Source organism: Anguilla rostrata, chromosome 3 (genome assembly GCF_018555375.3).
Source record: "Anguilla rostrata isolate EN2019 chromosome 3, ASM1855537v3, whole genome shotgun sequence".
Classification (NCBI taxonomy): domain Eukaryota; kingdom Metazoa; phylum Chordata; class Actinopteri; order Anguilliformes; family Anguillidae; genus Anguilla; species Anguilla rostrata.
This window is the reverse complement of record NC_057935.1, coordinates 48947700-48967433: the sequence shown is the minus strand read 5'-3', so window position 1 is coordinate 48967433 and position 19734 is coordinate 48947700. Positions and strand designations below refer to the sequence as shown.

The 19734-nt window shown below is 47.7% G+C and overlaps 2 protein-coding genes across 2 annotated transcripts in view; one reads left to right on the top strand and one right to left on the bottom strand.

Moving 5' to 3' along the window:
- The first annotated feature begins 6 nt into the window (after positions 1 to 6).
- Positions 7 to 15161, top strand: LOC135251027 (INO80 complex subunit D-like). Its single transcript, XM_064327979.1, has 10 exons — positions 7 to 1388; positions 3090 to 3336; positions 3754 to 4601; positions 5209 to 5311; positions 5561 to 5785; positions 6314 to 6423; positions 7282 to 7415; positions 7661 to 7932; positions 8037 to 8194; positions 10426 to 15161. The coding sequence occupies exons 2-10, from the start codon at positions 3119 to 3121 to the stop codon at positions 11478 to 11480; spliced, it is 3123 nt and encodes a 1040-aa protein (XP_064184049.1). The 5' UTR covers positions 7 to 1388; positions 3090 to 3118; the 3' UTR covers positions 11481 to 15161.
- A 2954-nt stretch (positions 15162 to 18115) lies between these two features.
- LOC135251026 (serine/threonine-protein kinase 24-like) overlaps positions 18116 to 19734 on the bottom strand; it is a 37358-nt gene continuing 35739 nt past the window's right edge. Inside the window, exon 12 of the mRNA XM_064327978.1 lies at positions 18116 to 19734. This exon is cut by the window's right edge and continues 2214 nt beyond it. The gene's annotated coding sequence lies outside the window, so the exon portion shown is untranslated.

Here is a 19734-nt window from a genome sequence, read left to right as displayed (position 1 = left end):
AGTGTATGTTGTGTAAAATGTATTTATGTATAACAGCAAAGTGGATGATTCATGCTTGTACAATCTATGTTATGTATTGAACCGTCTCTTTGTGTGAACTGTTTGAAAATAATAGAATTTTGTCATAAAATGTTCAGATATGAACGCACAGAATGTCCTAAATGCTCACCATAATGTAGTCAGTTAATTGCTGAATATTTTAAAATTTCGGTTTAAGCGGTTCGCATCACATGAATTGCATCTAATGTGGGTGTTAGTGCGATCTAGCAAGGTATTGTTAATAAGCGTGGAACCACTGGTAAATTGATGGCGGGATCAGTCATTGAATGGGGACGTTTCTTACTTGTGGGAGAAGTGCTATGGTGAAAATTTGGAGGGGTAGAAAACAGGTGGTAGGTTAAATTTGGAGAAGGGAAGACACGAGAGGAAGTCAAAATAATTGAATATACTAGAAAGCTCACGGTTGTGAGTGGCGAGGAAAAGCAGACAATTTTCTAATAGCAATCACAGAAATGCAGCGTTTATCATTTCATCAACTAGTTGAGCTGTACAGTAACGTAGATGACATCACTGCACCAGGAATTATTATTTTAATAGAAATTAAGCCAAAGGTTAAAAAAACGCTCAAGCCCATTTATTTGCTATTATGATTTAAGTAACAGATAACAGACACGATACTGATTGTGTATTCAAACATTCGCCTGTAAATACTTAATACATTTTAAACAAATTTCCAAACTTCTTACTGTTGCAAATTCCACAAGGACAAGAAGATGGGTGAGTGGGGAGAGAATGGACGACCAGTCAGTGAAGGCATGAAATGTAAAAGTTACCTCCGCTTTCTGGTCGAAACAGCAGCTACGCGGAGTTTAGATCACCTTTATGCGTTAAGCTTTCGGCTGCGCACTAAACAAACTTCCTTTCCTTTTAAATGGCATCTCCTCTCCGGTATGATATTAACTTAAATTTCCAACATGGTAGGTGAGGTTGTTGTTGAACAGCCCGTTGTTGTCATGTCCCCGCAGTGCCGGTAGTGGTGCTGTAAGGAGAGTCTGCTGATGACTGAACTAAAAACCCCAGCAGCTCTTTCCTGCTAAATTCTGTTGGAGATAAACTACATTTAGATGCATCAAGGAATCAAACTAAATGATATCCCGGTAGTGAAACGGAATTCTATGTTAAAAATAACGAATATCAGTGCATAATTAGTCCGGTTGATTATAATAAGCCTTTACGGACTCTATCCGGAGTGTACACCGTGCATAGCACATACCAATTGAAGGTAAGCGGATCTGTTGTAAAGCCTGGGGCTCGAGTGGAAGAAGAACCCGAGGTACTGTGGAAGACGAGGCCGTCGCCGCTGCTACCCGAGGCCGGGGGATTACAAGGTGTGACAGGCCGCTCGGAACGTTAAGTATTTGTTTTAGCCATATTGTTGATGCTTTTCTTTCACATATTTCTTTGTTATACTGTGCAATTTAATCGTACGTTCACTAATGTTATTAGAATATTCCCGGGAGTGACCAAAAATTCCTTATTTTGTTTTGAAGGCCTTGTTAAGCGGGCCTTTCTGCGCCTCCCTTTGTTTGAAACGATATTATACATATATAGGTAGATCTGTGCAGTCTTAAAACAGAATAATATTTTAATAGCAATATTTTCTCATACGCAATCGTGTAATCACGTCATTTCGTAGTTATTTTTTTAAATAATTTGCATGCATTTTATTTCCGTTTCCTGGGCGATCGCTGTCTTGTATGCATTTAGTTCGTTAGCAAGCATAGCTTTTCCTCGGTATTTATAAAGCTAATTAGATCTAGAGAGGTCGAAATAAACTTATTTGAACTAGCTAGCTATTTGGCTACTAACACCATTACATCAGAATGACATGCATATAGCTGGTTTGCAGCTAGTTTGCTTTAACTTGCTAAATAGCTAGCAGTGTCTAGTGTTTTCCATGTAAGAAATTGGCTCGCTTGTTATAAAACATTTTGTCTCAAAGTTATCTACCTCAACGTAAATAGTTATTTTTGGAGTGCTTGCTGCTTGTCCAAAACAATGTTTCCTTCAAGCGAGCTAGCTTGCGCTAACCTTGCATCTGTTTGATTATTTGTATTCACCATCTAGCTGTCTTCTAATGTTCGCGAGACTTTGTATCTTGATCTTTAGTATCGTATACTGACCCTTTTGTAAATCTGTGCAAGTTAGTCGCTAGCTAGCTGCGTTATTACAGGCTGTGAATTCAGCCTATTCGCTGCATAGTGTTACTAGCTTTGTAACGTCAAGCAAGTAATTAAAACGTATTCAGAAATATTGGTGTCCCAATTTTTTTCTTCTGGCGGAGTTAGTTTGCTTGTTCCCCAGCACTTAAGTTAACCTATAACGTCAAGTCTAAATGTAGCTAGCTGACAATTTCCTGGCAGTGTTAACGTTACACCTGTACTAAATACGGCAGCTAATATACTCGTTTTAACGCTACCTAGATATCTATCCAAATGTTAGCTCATTTAATCACTTGCTGGCTACCGGCCCAAGTGTTTTTCAGCAATTGAACGCTATTTAATCAGGATAAGTGCTGCAAAAATAGTTGCCACCGATTTAGTTTTTGTAAATATTTCAGAAACATTCGACGCACTAATTAAGATAAACGAAAGCACTATTTTGTTTAACATCTTTACGAAAAAGAACATATTAGCCTTACCGGTACACCATACCTTTATGATTTCGGAACTCGCATGATAATATACAGCTACTGTGTAACCATACCTATTTCTGTCACGAAACTTGTTCTTTGTTATTGAACCGACTATCTGCTGCTGACGTATTTATTTACGTATTCTAATTTTTGAACACTTTGGTTAACTGCATAATTATGAAGCATCAGTATCATGTTAAATTGTAACCTGAAGTGATAATGCTGCTTTGTCATTCGTTTAGATATGGATGGCTCTTCCTACATTTACATCTCATCCAAAACCCATGTCTGGCCACCTGCTATCATGTGTACACCTTTTCCTTTAATTTTGTGATGTTCGGGGGTCGTACACTTGGGGGTGTGACATTGACCTCTCCCTGCTTTCTCATGCCAGCTGATGTTCTCAAGGACAAGAGTCACGTGATGTATGAAGGCAAACACATACACTTCTCTGAGGTGGACAACAAGCCGTTGTGCTCATACAGCCCGAAGCTGTGCAAGCAGCGACGACTCAACGGCTATGCCTTCTGTATCCGCCACGTCCTGGAGGACAAGACCGCCCCCTTCAAGCAATGTGAATATGTGGCCAAGTACAACAGCCAACGTTGCACCAATCCCATCCCCAAGTCAGAAGACCGCAGGTGAACACCACTGGTCTGTTGTTGCCTATTGGATGAAAGCGTCAGTGAAGAAGTGGTATTGTTGATTGATCAGTAACTGAAAAAACAGTGTGCAGGGGCGAGGGCGATAAGTAAGGCACCGTCCATACAGCCGTCGTCTCGCGAGCCATATGCTTGCAGGTTTCTGTGCGTGCGTGCGTGTGTGTGTGTGTGTGTGTGTAACGATGAGGGAATCGCCTGTCCTGTCTCCTGACTCCATATAACCCATAAACCCACCTGTCTTCCCTAGCTGCTTTAACACTCGCACATCTCCAGGTGCCTCTCCTCATACCACACTCACATCAGTTTCAGGCCATCGGAGCTCAGTAGGAGTCGTTAGCGGGCGTCTGAAACGCGTGTGTAAGCGAGTAAAAGCTTCCTGTCTGTTTTCCCCCTCAGATACTGTAACAGCCACCTGCAGGTGCTGGGGTTCATCCCCAAGAAGGAGCGCAAGAAGAAGCACGACGCGCTGGAGGAGATGCGCTCGCGGCCCCACCTGGAGTCCGTGGCCCTCAACATCACGGTGCCCTCGCTGGCCCTGAAGACGCCCAACGGGCTAGACGAGCGGCCGGCCTCGCCCCCGCGGGCGGGCCTGCTGAGGCTGTCGGAGGTGGAGCTGCTGGACCCCTTCGCCTTCCAGGAGGACGAGGCGGACGGGGAGGAGGGCGCCGCCCGGAAGGGTTCGGCCGTCAGGAAGAAGCTGCAGAGCCGGCTGGCGCTGAACCAGGCGCTGCGGCTGCGCGAGGCCGACCTCCTCCCCAAAGCGCCGCCGCCGCCGCCGCCGGAGCACCTCAGCCCCCCGCCCGCCCCCAGCCTGCGGCCGCCGCCCCCCTCGCCCACGCGGGCCCGCCCCCACCTCGCCCCCCAGCAGCAGCAGCAGCAGCCGGCGGCGGCGATCCTCCCGCAGGCCCAGCGCCCCTACCTGCCCCCCGCCTGCCCCCCCTCACTGCAGCAGGGTTTAATATGCAAGCCAGCACCACCTCAGACCGGCGTCCCGCCCCCTCCCGGGCTGCCGCCCGGCGCTGCCCACGGCCCGGCACAGTCCGCCGCCGGTCCCTCTCTCGGCAGGAAGGCCCCGCCCCCGGTCCCGCCCAGCCCGGGCGGGGCCTGGGAGGGCCCGCAGCGCGCGGTGATCATGCGCGCCGCCGCGTTCGCGCCCCCGCCCGCCTGCTTGGCGCGGCTGCAGCGCCTGGTGCAGCTCTGCTCTCAGCGACAGCAGCAACACGGAGACCTCTTCCCTCACCTAGGTACCTCAGCTGAGCCGCGTTTGCGCTCAGTAGCACGCTCGCTCACTCACACTCACTGCACTTACAGCTCCTCGAGAGGGTCTTTAGCAGAGAGAGAGAAGCGTGACACGCCCGTGTGTGTTCATTTGACTGTCTCGTGCACGCTCCCGCAGAAATTCTCTGAACAGTGCGTTTCTTTGTGGCTGTCTGGGAATTAAACTGCCTTCAAAAATGTCTGAGGAGGCAAGAATGCACTAAGCTGTCTACTAGAGCTTGTGGTGTCAAATGCTGTGCACACTGAATGTCGTGTACAAAATTTGTGTAGCTGTGTTTTGTGTATTACTTTCCATAAAACATTTATATTGAAATTACCATAGGTCTGGGAATTTTTACAAATGTAATATCTGTTATGTATATGCAGATAGAAAAATAGGTTTAGTTTTGGTTTAACAGATTTCATTGGTCAATATCGTGGTTCGCATTCGCAAAAGCCTTTTGAATGCGCTAAAATCCATGGAAATGTGTCCTTCATTATGGACAGGGGCTGCAATGTTGTTATAGACTAGTCTGCTTTTCTGGTACATAGTGAGTGTAGGCTCGGTTTTTGATGATTGCGTGTGGACTGCAGGGCTGGACTGGTCTGAAGACAGTGCGGAGGATGAGGACGAAATGGAAAGAGTTCCTCCCTATCAGTATTCCTGTAGGCTTCAGGAAAGATGCTTACAGGACAAGTAAGTGCGACCGCTTGGATTCATTTGCGGGATTTAAATTCTTTAAATTTAAGAATATTTAATGTTAACTTTGAATGCTCTATTATTTACCATTTTTAATTATAGTTTTTTTTGGTGTACGTGCATCCAGCGTTTGGCAATTTTCAACAGGGGAAGAGTTAAATTTCTTGAAGCTGTAATTGAACTTTAAAGTTGGTAGGAAGTGGGGCAGAAGTGATTTTGAGCGCTTGCTTCTCTGACCGCGCGCAGCTCGGACGAAGAGGCCGACGGCTCGCGCAGCACCAGGCTGGCCCGCCTGTGCTCGTACCTGCAGCAGAAGTACAAGCACCTGTGCAGGCAGGAGCGGGCGGCCATGCGCCAGAAGAGATACCGCTATGCCTTCCGCAAAGCCCTGCTGCGCGCGGCCAGCAAGGACCCCGACTGCACCGGCCAGCTGATCCAGGAACTGCACAGGGCTTCCCAGACGCCTTCCAGGTACCCCAACCCTCTGCATGCACAATCAGACTCAAATACACACACACACAGGCAAAAACACACATACACAGACGGACTAAAACACACACAAACAAAAACACACACAAACGTACACGCAGACAAAAACACAGACAGACTAAAACACACACAAACATACACACAGACGAAAACACGCAGACACGCACAATCACACACACACACAGACACGCTGGCACACACACACACTCACGTGGACACACACGGATCACATTCAGCAGAGCGATTTGCATGCCTCGCATTTTTGTCGATGCAATCCATTTTCTCAACTGGACATTTACTGAAGCAATTCAGTCCCTTTCACAAGGGCATAACAACAGCGCCCCTCCTGGGGATGGAACCTGTGACCTAAGTTACAAAAACGCGTACCGGGAGGCCCACTTGTTCCAGTAATCACAGTGCTGCAGTTCTGTGCAGCGGTTTTCATGTGCGGCAGCACAGAGCTCATGTGACTGTGCTTGCTGAGCGCTGCGTCGCGTCTCCTCCCCTCAGCGCACAGTCAGCAGTGCAGCGGGACGCGGAGTCTGGGCTCTGCACGGGACACACTAAAGGCCAGGCCTGCGGGAGTCGAGCGCTGCCTTTCACCCGACACTGCTTCCAGCGTATCCTTCCTGCGGCTCCAGCGCGCCGCCGCCGCCGCCGAGACCACGAAGGCCTTCCGTCTGCCCACTTCAGGTTTCAAGTGTTGATAATCTGTGACTATGCGAAGAATGCACTACGCGTGATGCGTTAAAGGGGAGTTTGAGAGCCGGATTAGCTGTGTTTGAGAGTCAGATGCTAAAATGTCCATGATGGACTGATGGTTTTGAAGGCAGGCAGTTGTGAGGCAGCTGGGTGACTTCTGATCTGTTTTTGTGTATTGGAGAGAAGTAGTTTTGTTGATTGATTAGTAAATAAAGAATAGTGGCAGGGCAAGACATATGGCGCATCAGACTTCCACGCGCTGATCCCTTCTGCGCGGACAGGAATTAGATCCCACGGCACCCTATGAGTCGTCATCCCTTTTCTATCCGTTTTCCTCTCCGCTTGCTCCCTGAGTAAAGCATTGTCTTCCAAATAAAAAAAGACAGGTGCTTTCCTGTATAGGCATTTTTTAATGTTTGTGAAATACAGTCATTTGACGTATAGAAACGGCAGATTTCTGCTTCCTAGTCTTTACTCAGTTGGAAGGAGCATCTAGTGCTACCATTACTAGGTGTAATTTCATGGAGGGATTTGGTCAAATAGTAGGGTCCCCATAAGTAATGTAAATAAAGACATTTGGTACACACGAGTGTTTAGGAGGGACCCTCTTAAGGTTTGAGTACAGGACCATTGCAGGTAAAGCGTGTTTGCGCAGGAATCGCAGGGCGCATGTGTAATGCGCGCGCATGCCTGCGTAGGGCGTCTTTGCTGATGAGCGCCCTGCAGTCTGGCTGCGGCTGCACGCCGCCGTGTGTTTCCTTCACGCTCCTGCGCAGACATCCTGCTGAACCGCTCCCAGCAGCTCTTCACCAGCTGCACCGCCAAGTTCGCCGACGGGCAGCAGTGCGCCATCCCCGTGTTCGACATCACGCACCAGACGCCCCTCTGTGACGAGCATGCCAAAAAAATGGTGAGTTCCTTCTTCGTTGAGTTAGATTTCGTTTGTGTGGCGCTTTTTACAGAGACGCTGTTACAGAGACGTTCAGTCTCCTGGTGTAGATGGGATGAGCGGTCACAGAAATGTAGTGTTTGTTTCTGTGGCGTTTGCACTGCAAGGCCGGGCCCCTGTGTGATGGTATGCTTTTAGTGCAGTGTGTGTGTTGTATGATAGCCGTGCGCTTCGTGCTGGTCTCAGTAACTCGTTGTGCGTTGCAGGATAATTTCCTTCGCGGGGACAGCAACCGCAGGGTGCAGCAGCACCACCAGCAGCAGCAGCACCACCAGCAGCAGCAGCAGCATCAGCAGCAGCAGCAGCAGCAGCGCAAGCCGCGCAAGAAGACCAAACCGCCGGCGCTCACCAAGAAACACAAGAAGAAGCGGAGGAGAGGCCCGCGGCGGCCGCAGAAGCCCATCCCGCCCGCCCTGCCGCAGGGCAACCTGGGCATGCCCTCCAGCCTGGCGCTGCCCTCCCAGAGCGCCAGCATCAGGTCAGAGCTCCCCCCCCCGCCCGCTTCCTGTACCGCCAACACTTTCATCGCCCTCGTTGGGTACCGACCTTCCCCCTCTCAATGCTCTCTTCCCTCGGTCACAGGAGTCCTTCGACCCCAGACCTGAGTACAGACGAGCTTCCCGACGACATCACCAATGACATCACAGACATTCCGAACGACCTGGAGCTCAACCAGGAGGATTTCTCGGACGTGCTGCCCAGGCTTCCAGACGACCTGCAGGACTTCGATCTGTTTGAAGGTACTTTGTCGCTCACTTCATGCAGATGTGTTCCACGGGCCACTGCCAGGGAGCTGCTAGCGTGCACTTCCACTAAAGTGTGGAACTCCACGCTTACATCTCATAATGGCGAAATGTGAATTTGAATTTCTTGCTTTCCAACGTGTGTAACGCGCAATGAGATCCAGGCTGCACACAAAAAGTAGTGACCTATATTGTATTTATCAACAGCAACAGTGTTTCAGTAGAGCCTTTATCCCAGGAAAGCTGGAATGGCAAAAGGTGACATATTAAACCTATCGGCAGTCAGTCAGAATACAGAGGCGGGAGTCTGTTCGTTTGGTAGCGATCACCACACCTGGAAATTGTTTGTGGAAATCAGCACAAATAGAGCACGATGAAACGTTTCATAAATCTAATCATTATTTAATTAACTGCTTTCATTGAGCAATCAATTCAGCTGCAGAAGTAGTAGCAAAGTGAACAATTTTGGGAATATGATGTCTGTTTGCTGTGAGGACGTCTTGGTTTTGAGACGTGGAAGCCGTCCTTAAAGGGTTTCAGGAATTTCCCCCCGGACTGCTTCTGCTTATAATCTGGCACCACGTGCTGCGTGCGCTGTGGATCTTAGACGCAGTCCAGCAGTGTGAAAGGCCTGTTTGCTCCGTAAGCCTTAGCTGGGCCCAGTTAGCTTCCTCCATGTTGTGCTTCATTCTTTGCGTGTTGAAAGGAAAAGGTGGACATTTTCCTTTCTGTTGTAAAGACTTGATTGAGCCACTTGACTTGACATTTTTCCTGTTCGGTTCACTTTGTGTAATTCACAACATCAAAGGGAATTTTCCCTGTTGGAAAAAAAAAACTCACAATGTACTGGATAAAAAAAATACTGTTTACTTTCTGTTTGAGCATTTCTGTTTGTTTTATTAGTCATGTTTAAGAAATCAAGGCAGAGGCTGACACAATGGGACAGTTTGTTACTGTAGCTCTGTCTTTCTGGGAAACTGAAGAAATCAATAATCCTTGGCTCTAATGCCTGTTTGCATATCTTTTTTGAATTGAACATTACTTAAATCATAACTGAAAGAATGATACTGTCATTTCAGTTCAGTCCAGATCAGATTTAACCTCATGTGCCTGATCAATGGCAATAGCCATATAGTAGTGATGGGAGGCAAATACTCTCTATTTAATTATGTTATTGCGAGACTGTGTTGAGTGGTGATGACTTGCCGCATGTCACTATTCTGCTGCTGTTCTACTGTCCACCTTTGGACTTTATGTGTTGACTTAGTTCAAGAGCAGCAGAGAGGAAGTTAGCGTTCGTTTAGCTGCAGGACTGTACGTACAGTAGCTCTGAATGATCACCAGCGAAGGCGCTGAATTTGAATAACGGTCCAAAACATGTGATAACACAATGCTGTGACAGTTATATTTTCACAGATGAGTGATGTAGTGGAGGGTGGTGAAATAAAGCTAGTCAGTACTTGGAAAAAAAGCTAGTAGCCAAGAAATCAATCGGCGAGAGACAGGCTTGCAAGTAGTACTGTCAACGTGTGCGTTTGTGTCACTAAGATACTACGATGCACTCCCGTTGCTGGCTTTGTATTAAGTTGGATGTATACTTTGCCTTTTGTTTTCTCTAAGCATGTGTGAGCATTATGTAGTCTACTCCTTATTGTCAACTCACTCACTGTTTTAATGGCAGTTAGAGGTTATTCATTGACTCTACCACCGTTGCATGTTCACTCAACGCTCTGCTACTTTGTTATTAATTAAATTACATTTATTATTTATTAATGCAGGAAAAAGAATTGAAAGCCACATTCATTACAAATAATAATGAATAATGAAAACTGGCATATAACTAGTTGTAGTTGTAGTAGTTAAGACTGAGATTATAGATGTCAGATGTGTTTTGGTATTTTAAAGGATTTAGGATTACAGGAATTTGTTTGTGAGATACCTCGGTGAAGTGGAAATTGGGTGATTGTGCATGTATTATGTCTTGCATCTGAGGGGGAACAAAGACTAAAGCCAGCTGCTTAACTGAAGATATAAAATAAACACGTCACTCTGGATAAGAGCGTCTGCTAAGTGGCTAAATGTAATCGTGATTATGATTGTCTCTGTGCGTGTGTTTGTGTGTGTGCGTGTGCGCTTGTGCGTGTGTGTGCGCGTGCGTGTGTGTGCGCGTGCGTGTGTGTGCGTGTGTGTGTTTGTGTGTGCGTGTGCGCTTGTGCGTGTGTGTGTAGGTAAGAACGGAGAGCTGCTGCCCACCACAGAGGAAGCGGAGGAGCTGGTGCGGGCGCTGCAGGCCATGAGCTCCTACACGGACTCCTTGGTGTGCCTGAGCTCCATGGGGGAGCTGACGCAGTCGGACGCGGTGGACCACCGCACCATGGCCGTGTTCTCGGGGCCCGGGGTCCAGGGCGGGGCCATGGGGGACCTGCTGAACGGCCGCATCCCCGCCGAGAACTTCTCCAGCCTGGAGCTGGACGAGAACCTGCTGCACCCCGCGGGGGAGCACTTCCCCCCCGCCCCGTCGCCCCACACGCCCGCCCCTGCCCCGCCGCCTCTCCCCCCCTCCTCCTCCGCGGCCACCCTCCTCGCGCAGGGCGCCATGGCAGAGCCGCCCTTCCCGCGGACGCACCCCTCCCACCTCCTGGCCAAGCCGGAGGTGCCCGCCTCCTCTCCACACGGCAGCCACTACAGCAGCGAGCACGTGCCCTCGCCCTACAGCGACCACATCTCCTCCCCCCACGCCGCCGCCGCCTCCTTCCAGACCGACTCGCCCCTGCTGCTGGAGGTCCCCCTGGGCGGGGTGCCCCCCCGCTCCCCCTGGAACAGCCTCCCGCTCCCCCTGACGGACCCGGCGCAGTTCGGCAACCTGGTGGGCCCCGAGGGCCACCTGCTGTCCACGTCGCTGTCCACGCCCCCCTCCAGCGCCGCGCACTCCCTCACCCTGCGGCCCACCGCCGCCCTCTCGGCGCTCCCCCAGGGGGCGCTGACGGGGCTGGCCCTGCCCCCCGCCTCCACCTCCACCTCCTCCCCGCCCTCCTCCTCCTCCATCTCCGTCTCCTCCTCCTCGGCGTCCTCGGCCCCCCTGGAGCTCCTGGCCTCGGGCCAGCCCAAGCAGCAGCTGCCCCAGTTCAGCGCCGCCTTCGGCCACCAGCTGGCCGCGCACAGCGGCATCCCCAAGGACGTGCAGCCCAGCCACAGCTCCACGGCGCCCCCCTCAGGCTTCTCCATCGCCAGCGCCACGGCCGCCAGCGCCAACAGCGCCATGCCCCCCTTCACCACGCAGTGACCTCCGAGATCCTTCTCGCGGTAAATCCTGGGATTTGGCTCCTCTCCCGCCCCTCACTTTCCGCCATCTTCCCCCCCAGCCCGGGCACTTCTGCACTGCGGTTTGAGCGGTCATGGATGCCGATGTCTCTCAAGGCACCGCCCAGTCTGGCAGCTCAGCTCCACCCATTCATCTGCGGCTGTGGCTCACCTATAGGGGCCACCTGCAGTGGGGTGGAGTATTTGTTGGGGAGGTGGTCGTCGTGGGGTGGAGCTCGTGTAGGGGGAAGGGCTTGTCGTGGGGGTGAGGTTTGCGTTGGGGCGGGGCTCGTCGTGTGGGGTGAGGTTTGCGTTGGGGGAGGGGCTTGTCGTGGGGGTGGAGTTTGTGTTGGGGGAGGGGCTTGTCGTGGGGGTGGAGCTGGACCGGATATGGACGGACGGGTTGAACCAGGGCGGACGTCCCTCGAGTGGAGTGGCGTCTCGTCGCGCCTGGTTGGGCCCCGCCCCGTCGTGTCCTTCTCAAAGCCCGTCGCCTCTGTCTCGCTTCTCTCGCTCCGTAACGACCTGGCCGTGTCCGCGGCCCATCACGACTCTACCAGCCGCACGCAGCCCGCAAGCCTATCATGAGGGGGAGGGCCCTTCCCTCCCAAGGGTTAGCCTAATCAACAGAGACTTTGCCAAACCACTTTTAAATGACTTTTTATATTGTGATTATTTAATATTTTATCGATCGACTCAGAAAACACTCGGAACGATGATCGTGTGAACCCGGCGGCCGCTGTAGAGTCTTCATGGGCTAGCTGTTAGACGCTGAAGGTGAATCTGGTTACTCTAAGCAATAAACTGTCATATTCTCTGCTCATAGTATTTTAACATATAGTATTGGTTTCCACTTCGTGTATTTTTAAAAAAAATCCATATGACCATGTAAGGTGGACAAAAGCACTGGATGTGTAACGTTAAGCATTTGAAATCGAGGGTTGTTGGTTATGAATTCAGACTGTAGCGTGGGGACACAGCTTGTTTGGGGTCAGGGAAGCTCTCCCAGCCTGTGACATTTCAATGGAGTGCCTAAAACGATTGAGGTTAAGCCCCTTCTGCGTGTAGCCAAATTGAGGGGTTCAAAGTGTCCAGTCTTCTCAGTGGTGCTCTATGGTCCTTGCATATATGGTGGCCTTTAAGGGACATGCAGAGAAACGTGGCTCTCTCTCAGTCAGGGAGTACAGAACTCCTGAACTTCTAGAACCCTAAAATGTCAGAATATTTCAGAATCTGGTGTCAAAAACGTAAAGCAGAAAAGGATCTGCGTTACGAGGCAAATGAGGAGAGAGTATCTTCTCTTCGCATTGCAGCCTCCCGAATTCGCTTCCCTGGTCTCCGTACATGTGACACTGGGAAGGTTCCGGAAGAGCACCACTTAGTCTGCGATGTAGCGGGTGTCTCCATGACCTCCGTAACGGGGGCGAAGTCTGCGCGCGACCCCTTATGCGGCGTCCCGCGGTGGCGCTAATGGGAACGAGGTCCGGAGCCAGTTTCAAGTACTACAGCGCTGTACTATGGACTACATCCGCCATTAGCCATTAGCGTGGCTGCAGAATGCCGCTTAATGTTTGACAGCCTTGGCCTGCTGAACCCTGGGCAGCACAGCCACGGACGAGTTGCACACCTGGGTATAGGAATCCAGCTGAAAACCATTATGAGAGGTAGTCACGCAGGGCAGTGTGGTTTTCCACGGTTAACCTTTGCTCTGTGTGCCCTTCGCTAGCCAGTGCTTAAAAACACGAGGAAGAAAGCATAACTCTTCTCTGATTTTTAATCATCCATTTTTTTCCTGAAAAAAAACATGGTAAAACATGGGTTTTCGGTAGTAGATTTAGAAGCTGAAAGATCACTGCAAATGTTAAAAGTATATAATTATAGAGTAGCAGTCTTCAACATTGGGTTTTTATCAGTGAGTTAAAATGAGTGGTATTGGATTGAAAATGAAGTTTAAAAAAAAAATAAATAAAAAGGAAAAAAAAAAATGAAAAAAGGAAAAAAAAAATCTTGAACATTTTTGTCCTCTGCAAAAATGTACTCAGTGGAGCCAATGTTTTTTGTGGAATATCTTTCATCAGTTTTAATGGCTATCAAGTCTTTCTCCTGATAGTTTTAGTTCTCTTTACGGGTTAAGTGGTCTCCCATGTTGTTCGGCAGCGATGCTGAAATGGCTTTTATTCTGTACGATGGCTTGATGTACCTTTCGGTGGCTATGAAATGGCATCCGACGGCGGTTGCTGGAGGGCCGGTGGCAGGGGACGGTGGGGTGGGGCGGGGCTCGGGGCCAGCCGGGGGCCACACCTCTACGACGGCGTGAAACGCTGTGGTAACCTAGCGCCCTCGGGCTGCCCTCAGGGGACTGCTGCTGCGTACATCTCGACCCCACCCCCACCCCCCCCGCCCAAGCACTGATCCAGGATCAGCTAACTCCCCCGACCCCCGTGTGCTTAAAGCAGAGAGCGGTCCGCTGTCGGTGCTTGGAGACACCCTCTATGTGCACCGTGCTGGATTATAGGAGGGCAGCTTGGCCCCGCCTTCGGGCCCTGCTCTGTAACCTCGATTGCCGTTAGGACACACCCCTCACATTAAGTAACCTGTGCTAGGCCACTCCCCTCATGTAAATCAGCCTGTTAGGCCACACCCCCCTACATATACTGACCTGCATTAGGACACGGCCCATATGTGTACTGACCTGTATTGGACACACCCCATATGTAGCCAGCCTGCATTTGCGTCGCACCTTTAAACTGACCTGCATTGGAACACCGCCGTTTGTCCTCCCTTAAGTCACAACCGTGAAATGTACAAAACTGTTGGGGGTAACTGCTGACTAATCCCCGCTGTTTGAACACCTGTAACTGACCCTTAGCTTTGCCAGGACGTCCCGTACACACGCCTGTCTTCACTGGGACACTCCCCAGATCGAATCCCGCTCTCATCACAACGCAGCCTGCTGACCTATACCTTTTGGGGATACGCCCTTACACGTTATTGTCCTCTTAGGGCTTACCCTTGACTGCTCCATGCCCTGGTCAAAACATTAACCTTGTACCATACCCGGTTCAGTGAGATGCGCTCCAGGCCAGACAGGGAGAGGAGAGTCTCTCCCTCGGTCTGAGGCCTCGAAAGCAATACGTTCACATTCACACGAGTCGCACGGAAGCGGGCACGGCCGCCCCTTCCACCTCCCGTTGGGTTTTCTTTACCGTCTTTCCCAGAAGTATCGAGGCGTAACGTCCACAGGAGCGCTGCTGCATTCACATGAGCATGGGAGCACAGATTCACCGCACCTCGGAATCCGCCCTCCCCCCCCTCCCCCCACAACAACGTCCCTGGACTAAATCATTTAACAGGGCTCTGTAGGCACTTGTATCTGTGTGAAATCTGAGAAGTGGCTGACAAATTCCTATACTCATTGAATGTACTGTATTACTGTTTTTAAAGATAATAGGACGAGCTAATAATAATCTAGTCACCTTTTGTTATTGGTCCTTGTTTAATTTGTTTAAGGTATTTTTTGTATACAAAGGTTTACATTTTTATGTATATTTTCTTGTGTACAAATGATGTAATATCTGTATAAACACTCTATGTAATATCTGTATATAGCGTGACAAAATTGATCTCTGTTTTTGGATGTATAAATAAAACTTGCTGTGAAGTATTTACTGGCATGGACCACAGTGCTGTTTTTACAATTTTGAAAATATTTCTGTTGAAGTTCTTTTGAAGCCTAGTTTTTATCAAACTGAAAATGTGTACATTTTGGACGATTATGGGATAATGACAAAAAAAGCAGTGCATTTGTTCAAAAATGGAAATAAATTGTACAAATTAAAATGTTAGGAGCTTATGGAGACTGGAATTATCGCCTAAACATTTTGAGGAAGTTAAGTGTGATACCTGAAAAGACCACAAGGTGGCAGCAAGAAACTAAAGCTCCCTCCCTCCCCTCAAACTCGTCAAAATCGGTTGGCCGCAACTGCTGTACAGCAAGTGCGCTATCCATGTTTGAAGAAAATTTTTCTCAGAATCTGACAAAATGCCAAATACTGTTGATGTTAGCAAAAGTTTCTTGGTTGACTTAAGGATAAACCGTTTGAAGGGTGAACTCTTTGGGTGAAAAAGTTGAAGATTAACTTTACTGAAGTTCTCAGTGCACGTGTGTGTGCGTCATAATTTTAATACTTTTTTTTCATTAATTTTTTTGCTGGGAGAGGGGAAGTATTTGGGAAATCAGTCAAAAGTAGACAAGTGGATTGTAGTTAGATTGTAGTGTCATGACCTGATGTGAAACCAACACCTCAGAGGGCTGACCTTTCCCACTGCACAGAAACGGATCTCCCTGCAAGCCACAGAAGCATGTGTTAATCGATGACTAAACCAACTGCGGGACATAGCCTGCCCTTAAACTGTCAGCACTGATAAAAATCTCCACTGATGTTGTCCGCAGAGGCAGAAAAGGCTAATGTGTCGTGCTGCCCACACAGAAGCAAGTCTGGAAAGAGGAAAAGTAAAAATATGGTGGGGAAAAAAGTGGTGTATTTAAGCCACTGAGAATATTAGAATATGCCTAGGCTATGTGCACAGCATGAGCATCTGCTCTGCATGCAGATTTTTTGCCATCATCTTCTCACTTAGGCTCCAATACATTACATTACAGGCATTTCGCAGACACTCTTCTCCAGAGTGGACACAACTTTTACATAGCATTGCATTTACATTGCATCAATTTATTCAGCTGGATATATACTGAAGCAATGCAGGTTAAGTACCTTGCTCAAGGGTACAACGGCAGTGTCCTCCCTGGGAATCGAACCTGTGACCTTTAGGTTACAAGACCAGGGGCCTCATTTATAAAAACGTTCTTAGATTTATACTTGAACTTAGTCTTAAGATCATTTCCGACGGTCTGCTTGCATTCGATTGATAAAAGATACGGAGCATAAAAAACCTTGCTTACGCAGGTTCTAAGAAGCCCATTTGTAACTTACGCACCTGTGATCTATAAATCTCAAATTAACTTAAAATTGACTGCACCTGAACGTGCCTAACAATCAGCGATTTCCCCTTATGTAATGATAGCACAAATGAGGGTTTAGTCAGGAATAACCCTGGACCAAAAGAGAAAAGCAAACTTTTTGGAAGATCATCATGCGCAAAAAAGTCATTCCGGTCTCTGAAAACTCTCTCCCTTCTAAAAGCTCGGTTTTCAATGTCTTCCAATAACGCAAGTACAGCCATGGTTACTTTTTTCTAATTTGACACACTATTTATAGAACATTGCATCCTGTTTTTAATTCAAAACACCTTGCGTCTGGCAGTTAATTCCTCACACCTTTAATTGATAGTTCCTATCAAATTGTTCATAAAGCTAATGTAAAGTTCACCACAGGCTTGGACGCATATGCGTCCCAAACTGCAATACCCCTACATAACCAGCAGTCACTTACGTCAAGTCTATATTTTGCGTAGCGATAAGGTCATTTCCACGTCAAAGTAAGGCTTTATAAATAACTACTTATTTATAAAGTCATACTTATCATCAAAATTGATCGTAAGTCCATTCTATAAATGAGGCCCCAGTTCCTTACCCCATTAGACTACACTCCAGTCCCTAGCGCTTCTCAGCCTCTGACCTCCCCCCCCTCTGGGATGCTGAACTTTGAGTGACACTGCAGATCAGTTCTCTAGCAGCCGTTTCATTTGAGATCATTCCGACCGCACGACCTGTATTGCTTATGTTAATCAGACGCAATCTTTGCGTCCTGTTCGCAGTCCTACCAAGCTTAGAACTGGGTGGTAAAAAACCGAGCAGGTTTAACACAACCAGAGCTGCCTTTTCCCTTGTGTGTGCGCTGAAATGCGTTCGATATGCTGAGGCGATATGTTTGAAATTGCCGCGTAGGCAAGCACGACCAACTGCATTGAAAGCGCTTTTTGAAAATGACAAGAACAGTATATAGGATCTGGTCATTTCTGCCCCTTTCACACACTGGTAAATCTGACCGTTGACCTTGAGACTGTTGAGTTGACTTGAACTGAGGACAGCTTCATTCATCTCAGCACACAATGGGCAACCACGGCATGACGGCGAGTAGTCGGAGGAAAGAGCAGCGTATGCACTGTTCCTTTTGCGGGCTCTGTGACAATGTGGATGCTGCCTTAAAACTACCTCACACTGACGGGTAAATTGTGGGAATTTGGGATTTTCAAACTCAAATGTACTCATTAAATGCATTGCATAAAGTTCAGATATGCTAATAAGTGAAGTCTAACTGAAGGACACTACCTTTCATTTTCTTTAATTGCTTTTGTACATTCACCTCCAGAGTAGCTCCATGTGCACCTCCTGTGAACACAAACCACGGTAATTGGCTACGTTTTCTGTGGACAAATAGCCCTTCTAAGTTTTAAAAGGTGTTTTTTTTACAGTTATGTTCCTTTTGAGATTTATGTATTAAGGTATATTCTCATTTGTGACAGACAAATCCCAATACAAATTTTCTGCAGCTCTGAGCCAACCTAATTCTCATCCAATGGTCTAAAGTGTGTGTATTTTACAAATGCACACACAGTAAGCAAATGTCACAGAGAAAGAAACGTGGCGCACAAGAATTTGATTAGATTTTTTTACATTTTATTTTTCTTAATCACTTGAAAGCGTACAAGGAGTTCAATACCTTGATGTTTTTTAATGACATAAGCAAGGATTATATACAGGACTATAAACTGTCAGCAATGTTACAGAAAATGAAATTTACACATTTTTTAATAATCTGTGATAAGTATTCCATCATTAATAATAGACATAACAGAGATCCAGATTTGTTTTTCTCTGTACTACAATACTTGCTCTTTACAGATATAAAAATATTGGATTTTTTCTTTGATTCATTCCATATAATATACCTGTGCTGAAGAATGCATCCTGGATGGCCTCGTGTTATTGCCATAATTGTGAGGGTACAGTAGCAATCAAAAGAAATGACAAGGAATGGTGGCCTCAAATATGTACCATTTCTCCTTTTTTAAATACTAAATAAATGTTTACAAAGTGCAACACAGATTAAGAATCTAGCTGGACCGTCTCCACAAGGTGCAAATTACAATACGAAGAAAAATAAAAAAAATAAAAATAAGAGGGGTGAGGGGGTGAAGGCATGGCACTTTTTATACCTGGGACTAGAGGATGATGGGAGGAGATGCAGTGGAGGATCATGTGGACAGGTTGGCAATCATATATCTACTGAGAAAGTAGGAACTGAAAGGGAAACCTTTCCATACTGGTGTAGGTGAGGTGGCTGTGCCACACCCATGACTTCAGTATTTTTTTTTAGTTGCTGGGAGGTTTCGCAAAAAACAAAACAAAAAAAAAACTACAGAACAGGAAGAAGACGGGACACCTAGATGTGAGCTTCTTCCTGAGGAGGGGGTGAGTTTTTCCCCAAACCTTTTTTTTTTTTTTTTTAAACAATTATGGTCGTTTGGGGGACTTGCCACAGGAAAAAGAGTTAACCAATGGAATTTAAGCTGGTATTTTATGCCCCAGCTGCAAACTTAATGGAGCCAATGCAGCAGGTGAATGGATTGAAGGCAACACCTGACACTGTAGAAGTGCCAGAAGCGTACGTACAGCTAATGCATAGCTATCCTGAATGAGCTAGCCTGCTGACAGACATTTTAAAACCTCAAATGCTAATCTAATGCTGGAACAGTCTGAGACGCCCATATTTTTTTTTTTAAAACAGTACAAGGCACTGTAGAGAGACATATGGGCTTCCTGAAGTGCAGTCCTTTCAAATAAAATAATTGGCAAAACACTTCTCTCAAAACAAATGTATGTTTGATTTTTTTTAAACAGAGCAATCTGATTACTTGCGACAGCATTAGATTAAAAACGGCTTAACGAGCCAGACTCTGATTGATACGTTATTGCTGCCCACACTTCGGTCTCTGTAGCTTCGGGGGTCCGTGTCAGTTAAGAAAAAAAGAAGCTTAAAAAAAGGGGCCCGGCCAGTACGAATAATTCTCGACTCAAAAAGTATTTAAAGCTGTGGCGCGTCCCAGGTTCTGCACTGAAGCAAAGGTCAAACCAACCCCCGCAGTATGCTACAACACATACTGCGCACAATTCAGAGCGTCTGTTCTGCATGCACGTCCGCCGCATGACAACGACGGCGAACCATTTCCAGCTTCTACGGGCGGCGAACCGGCGATACTTCCTCGTCCTTAAA

What these genes read in the sequence shown, in the direction of transcription:
- LOC135251027 (XM_064327979.1), top strand. Translation starts at nt 3,119, where the DNA reads ATGTATGAAGGCAAACACATACACTTCTCTGAGGTGGACAACAAGCCG. An exon ending in GCTTCCCAGACGCCTTCCAG is followed by an intron (nt 5,786 to 6,313) that starts GTACCCCAACCC and finishes TCCTCCCCTCAG; the next exon opens with CGCACAGTCAGCAGTGCAGC. An exon ending in ACGAGCATGCCAAAAAAATG is followed by an intron (nt 7,416 to 7,660) that starts GTGAGTTCCTTC and finishes TGTGCGTTGCAG; the next exon opens with GATAATTTCCTTCGCGGGGA.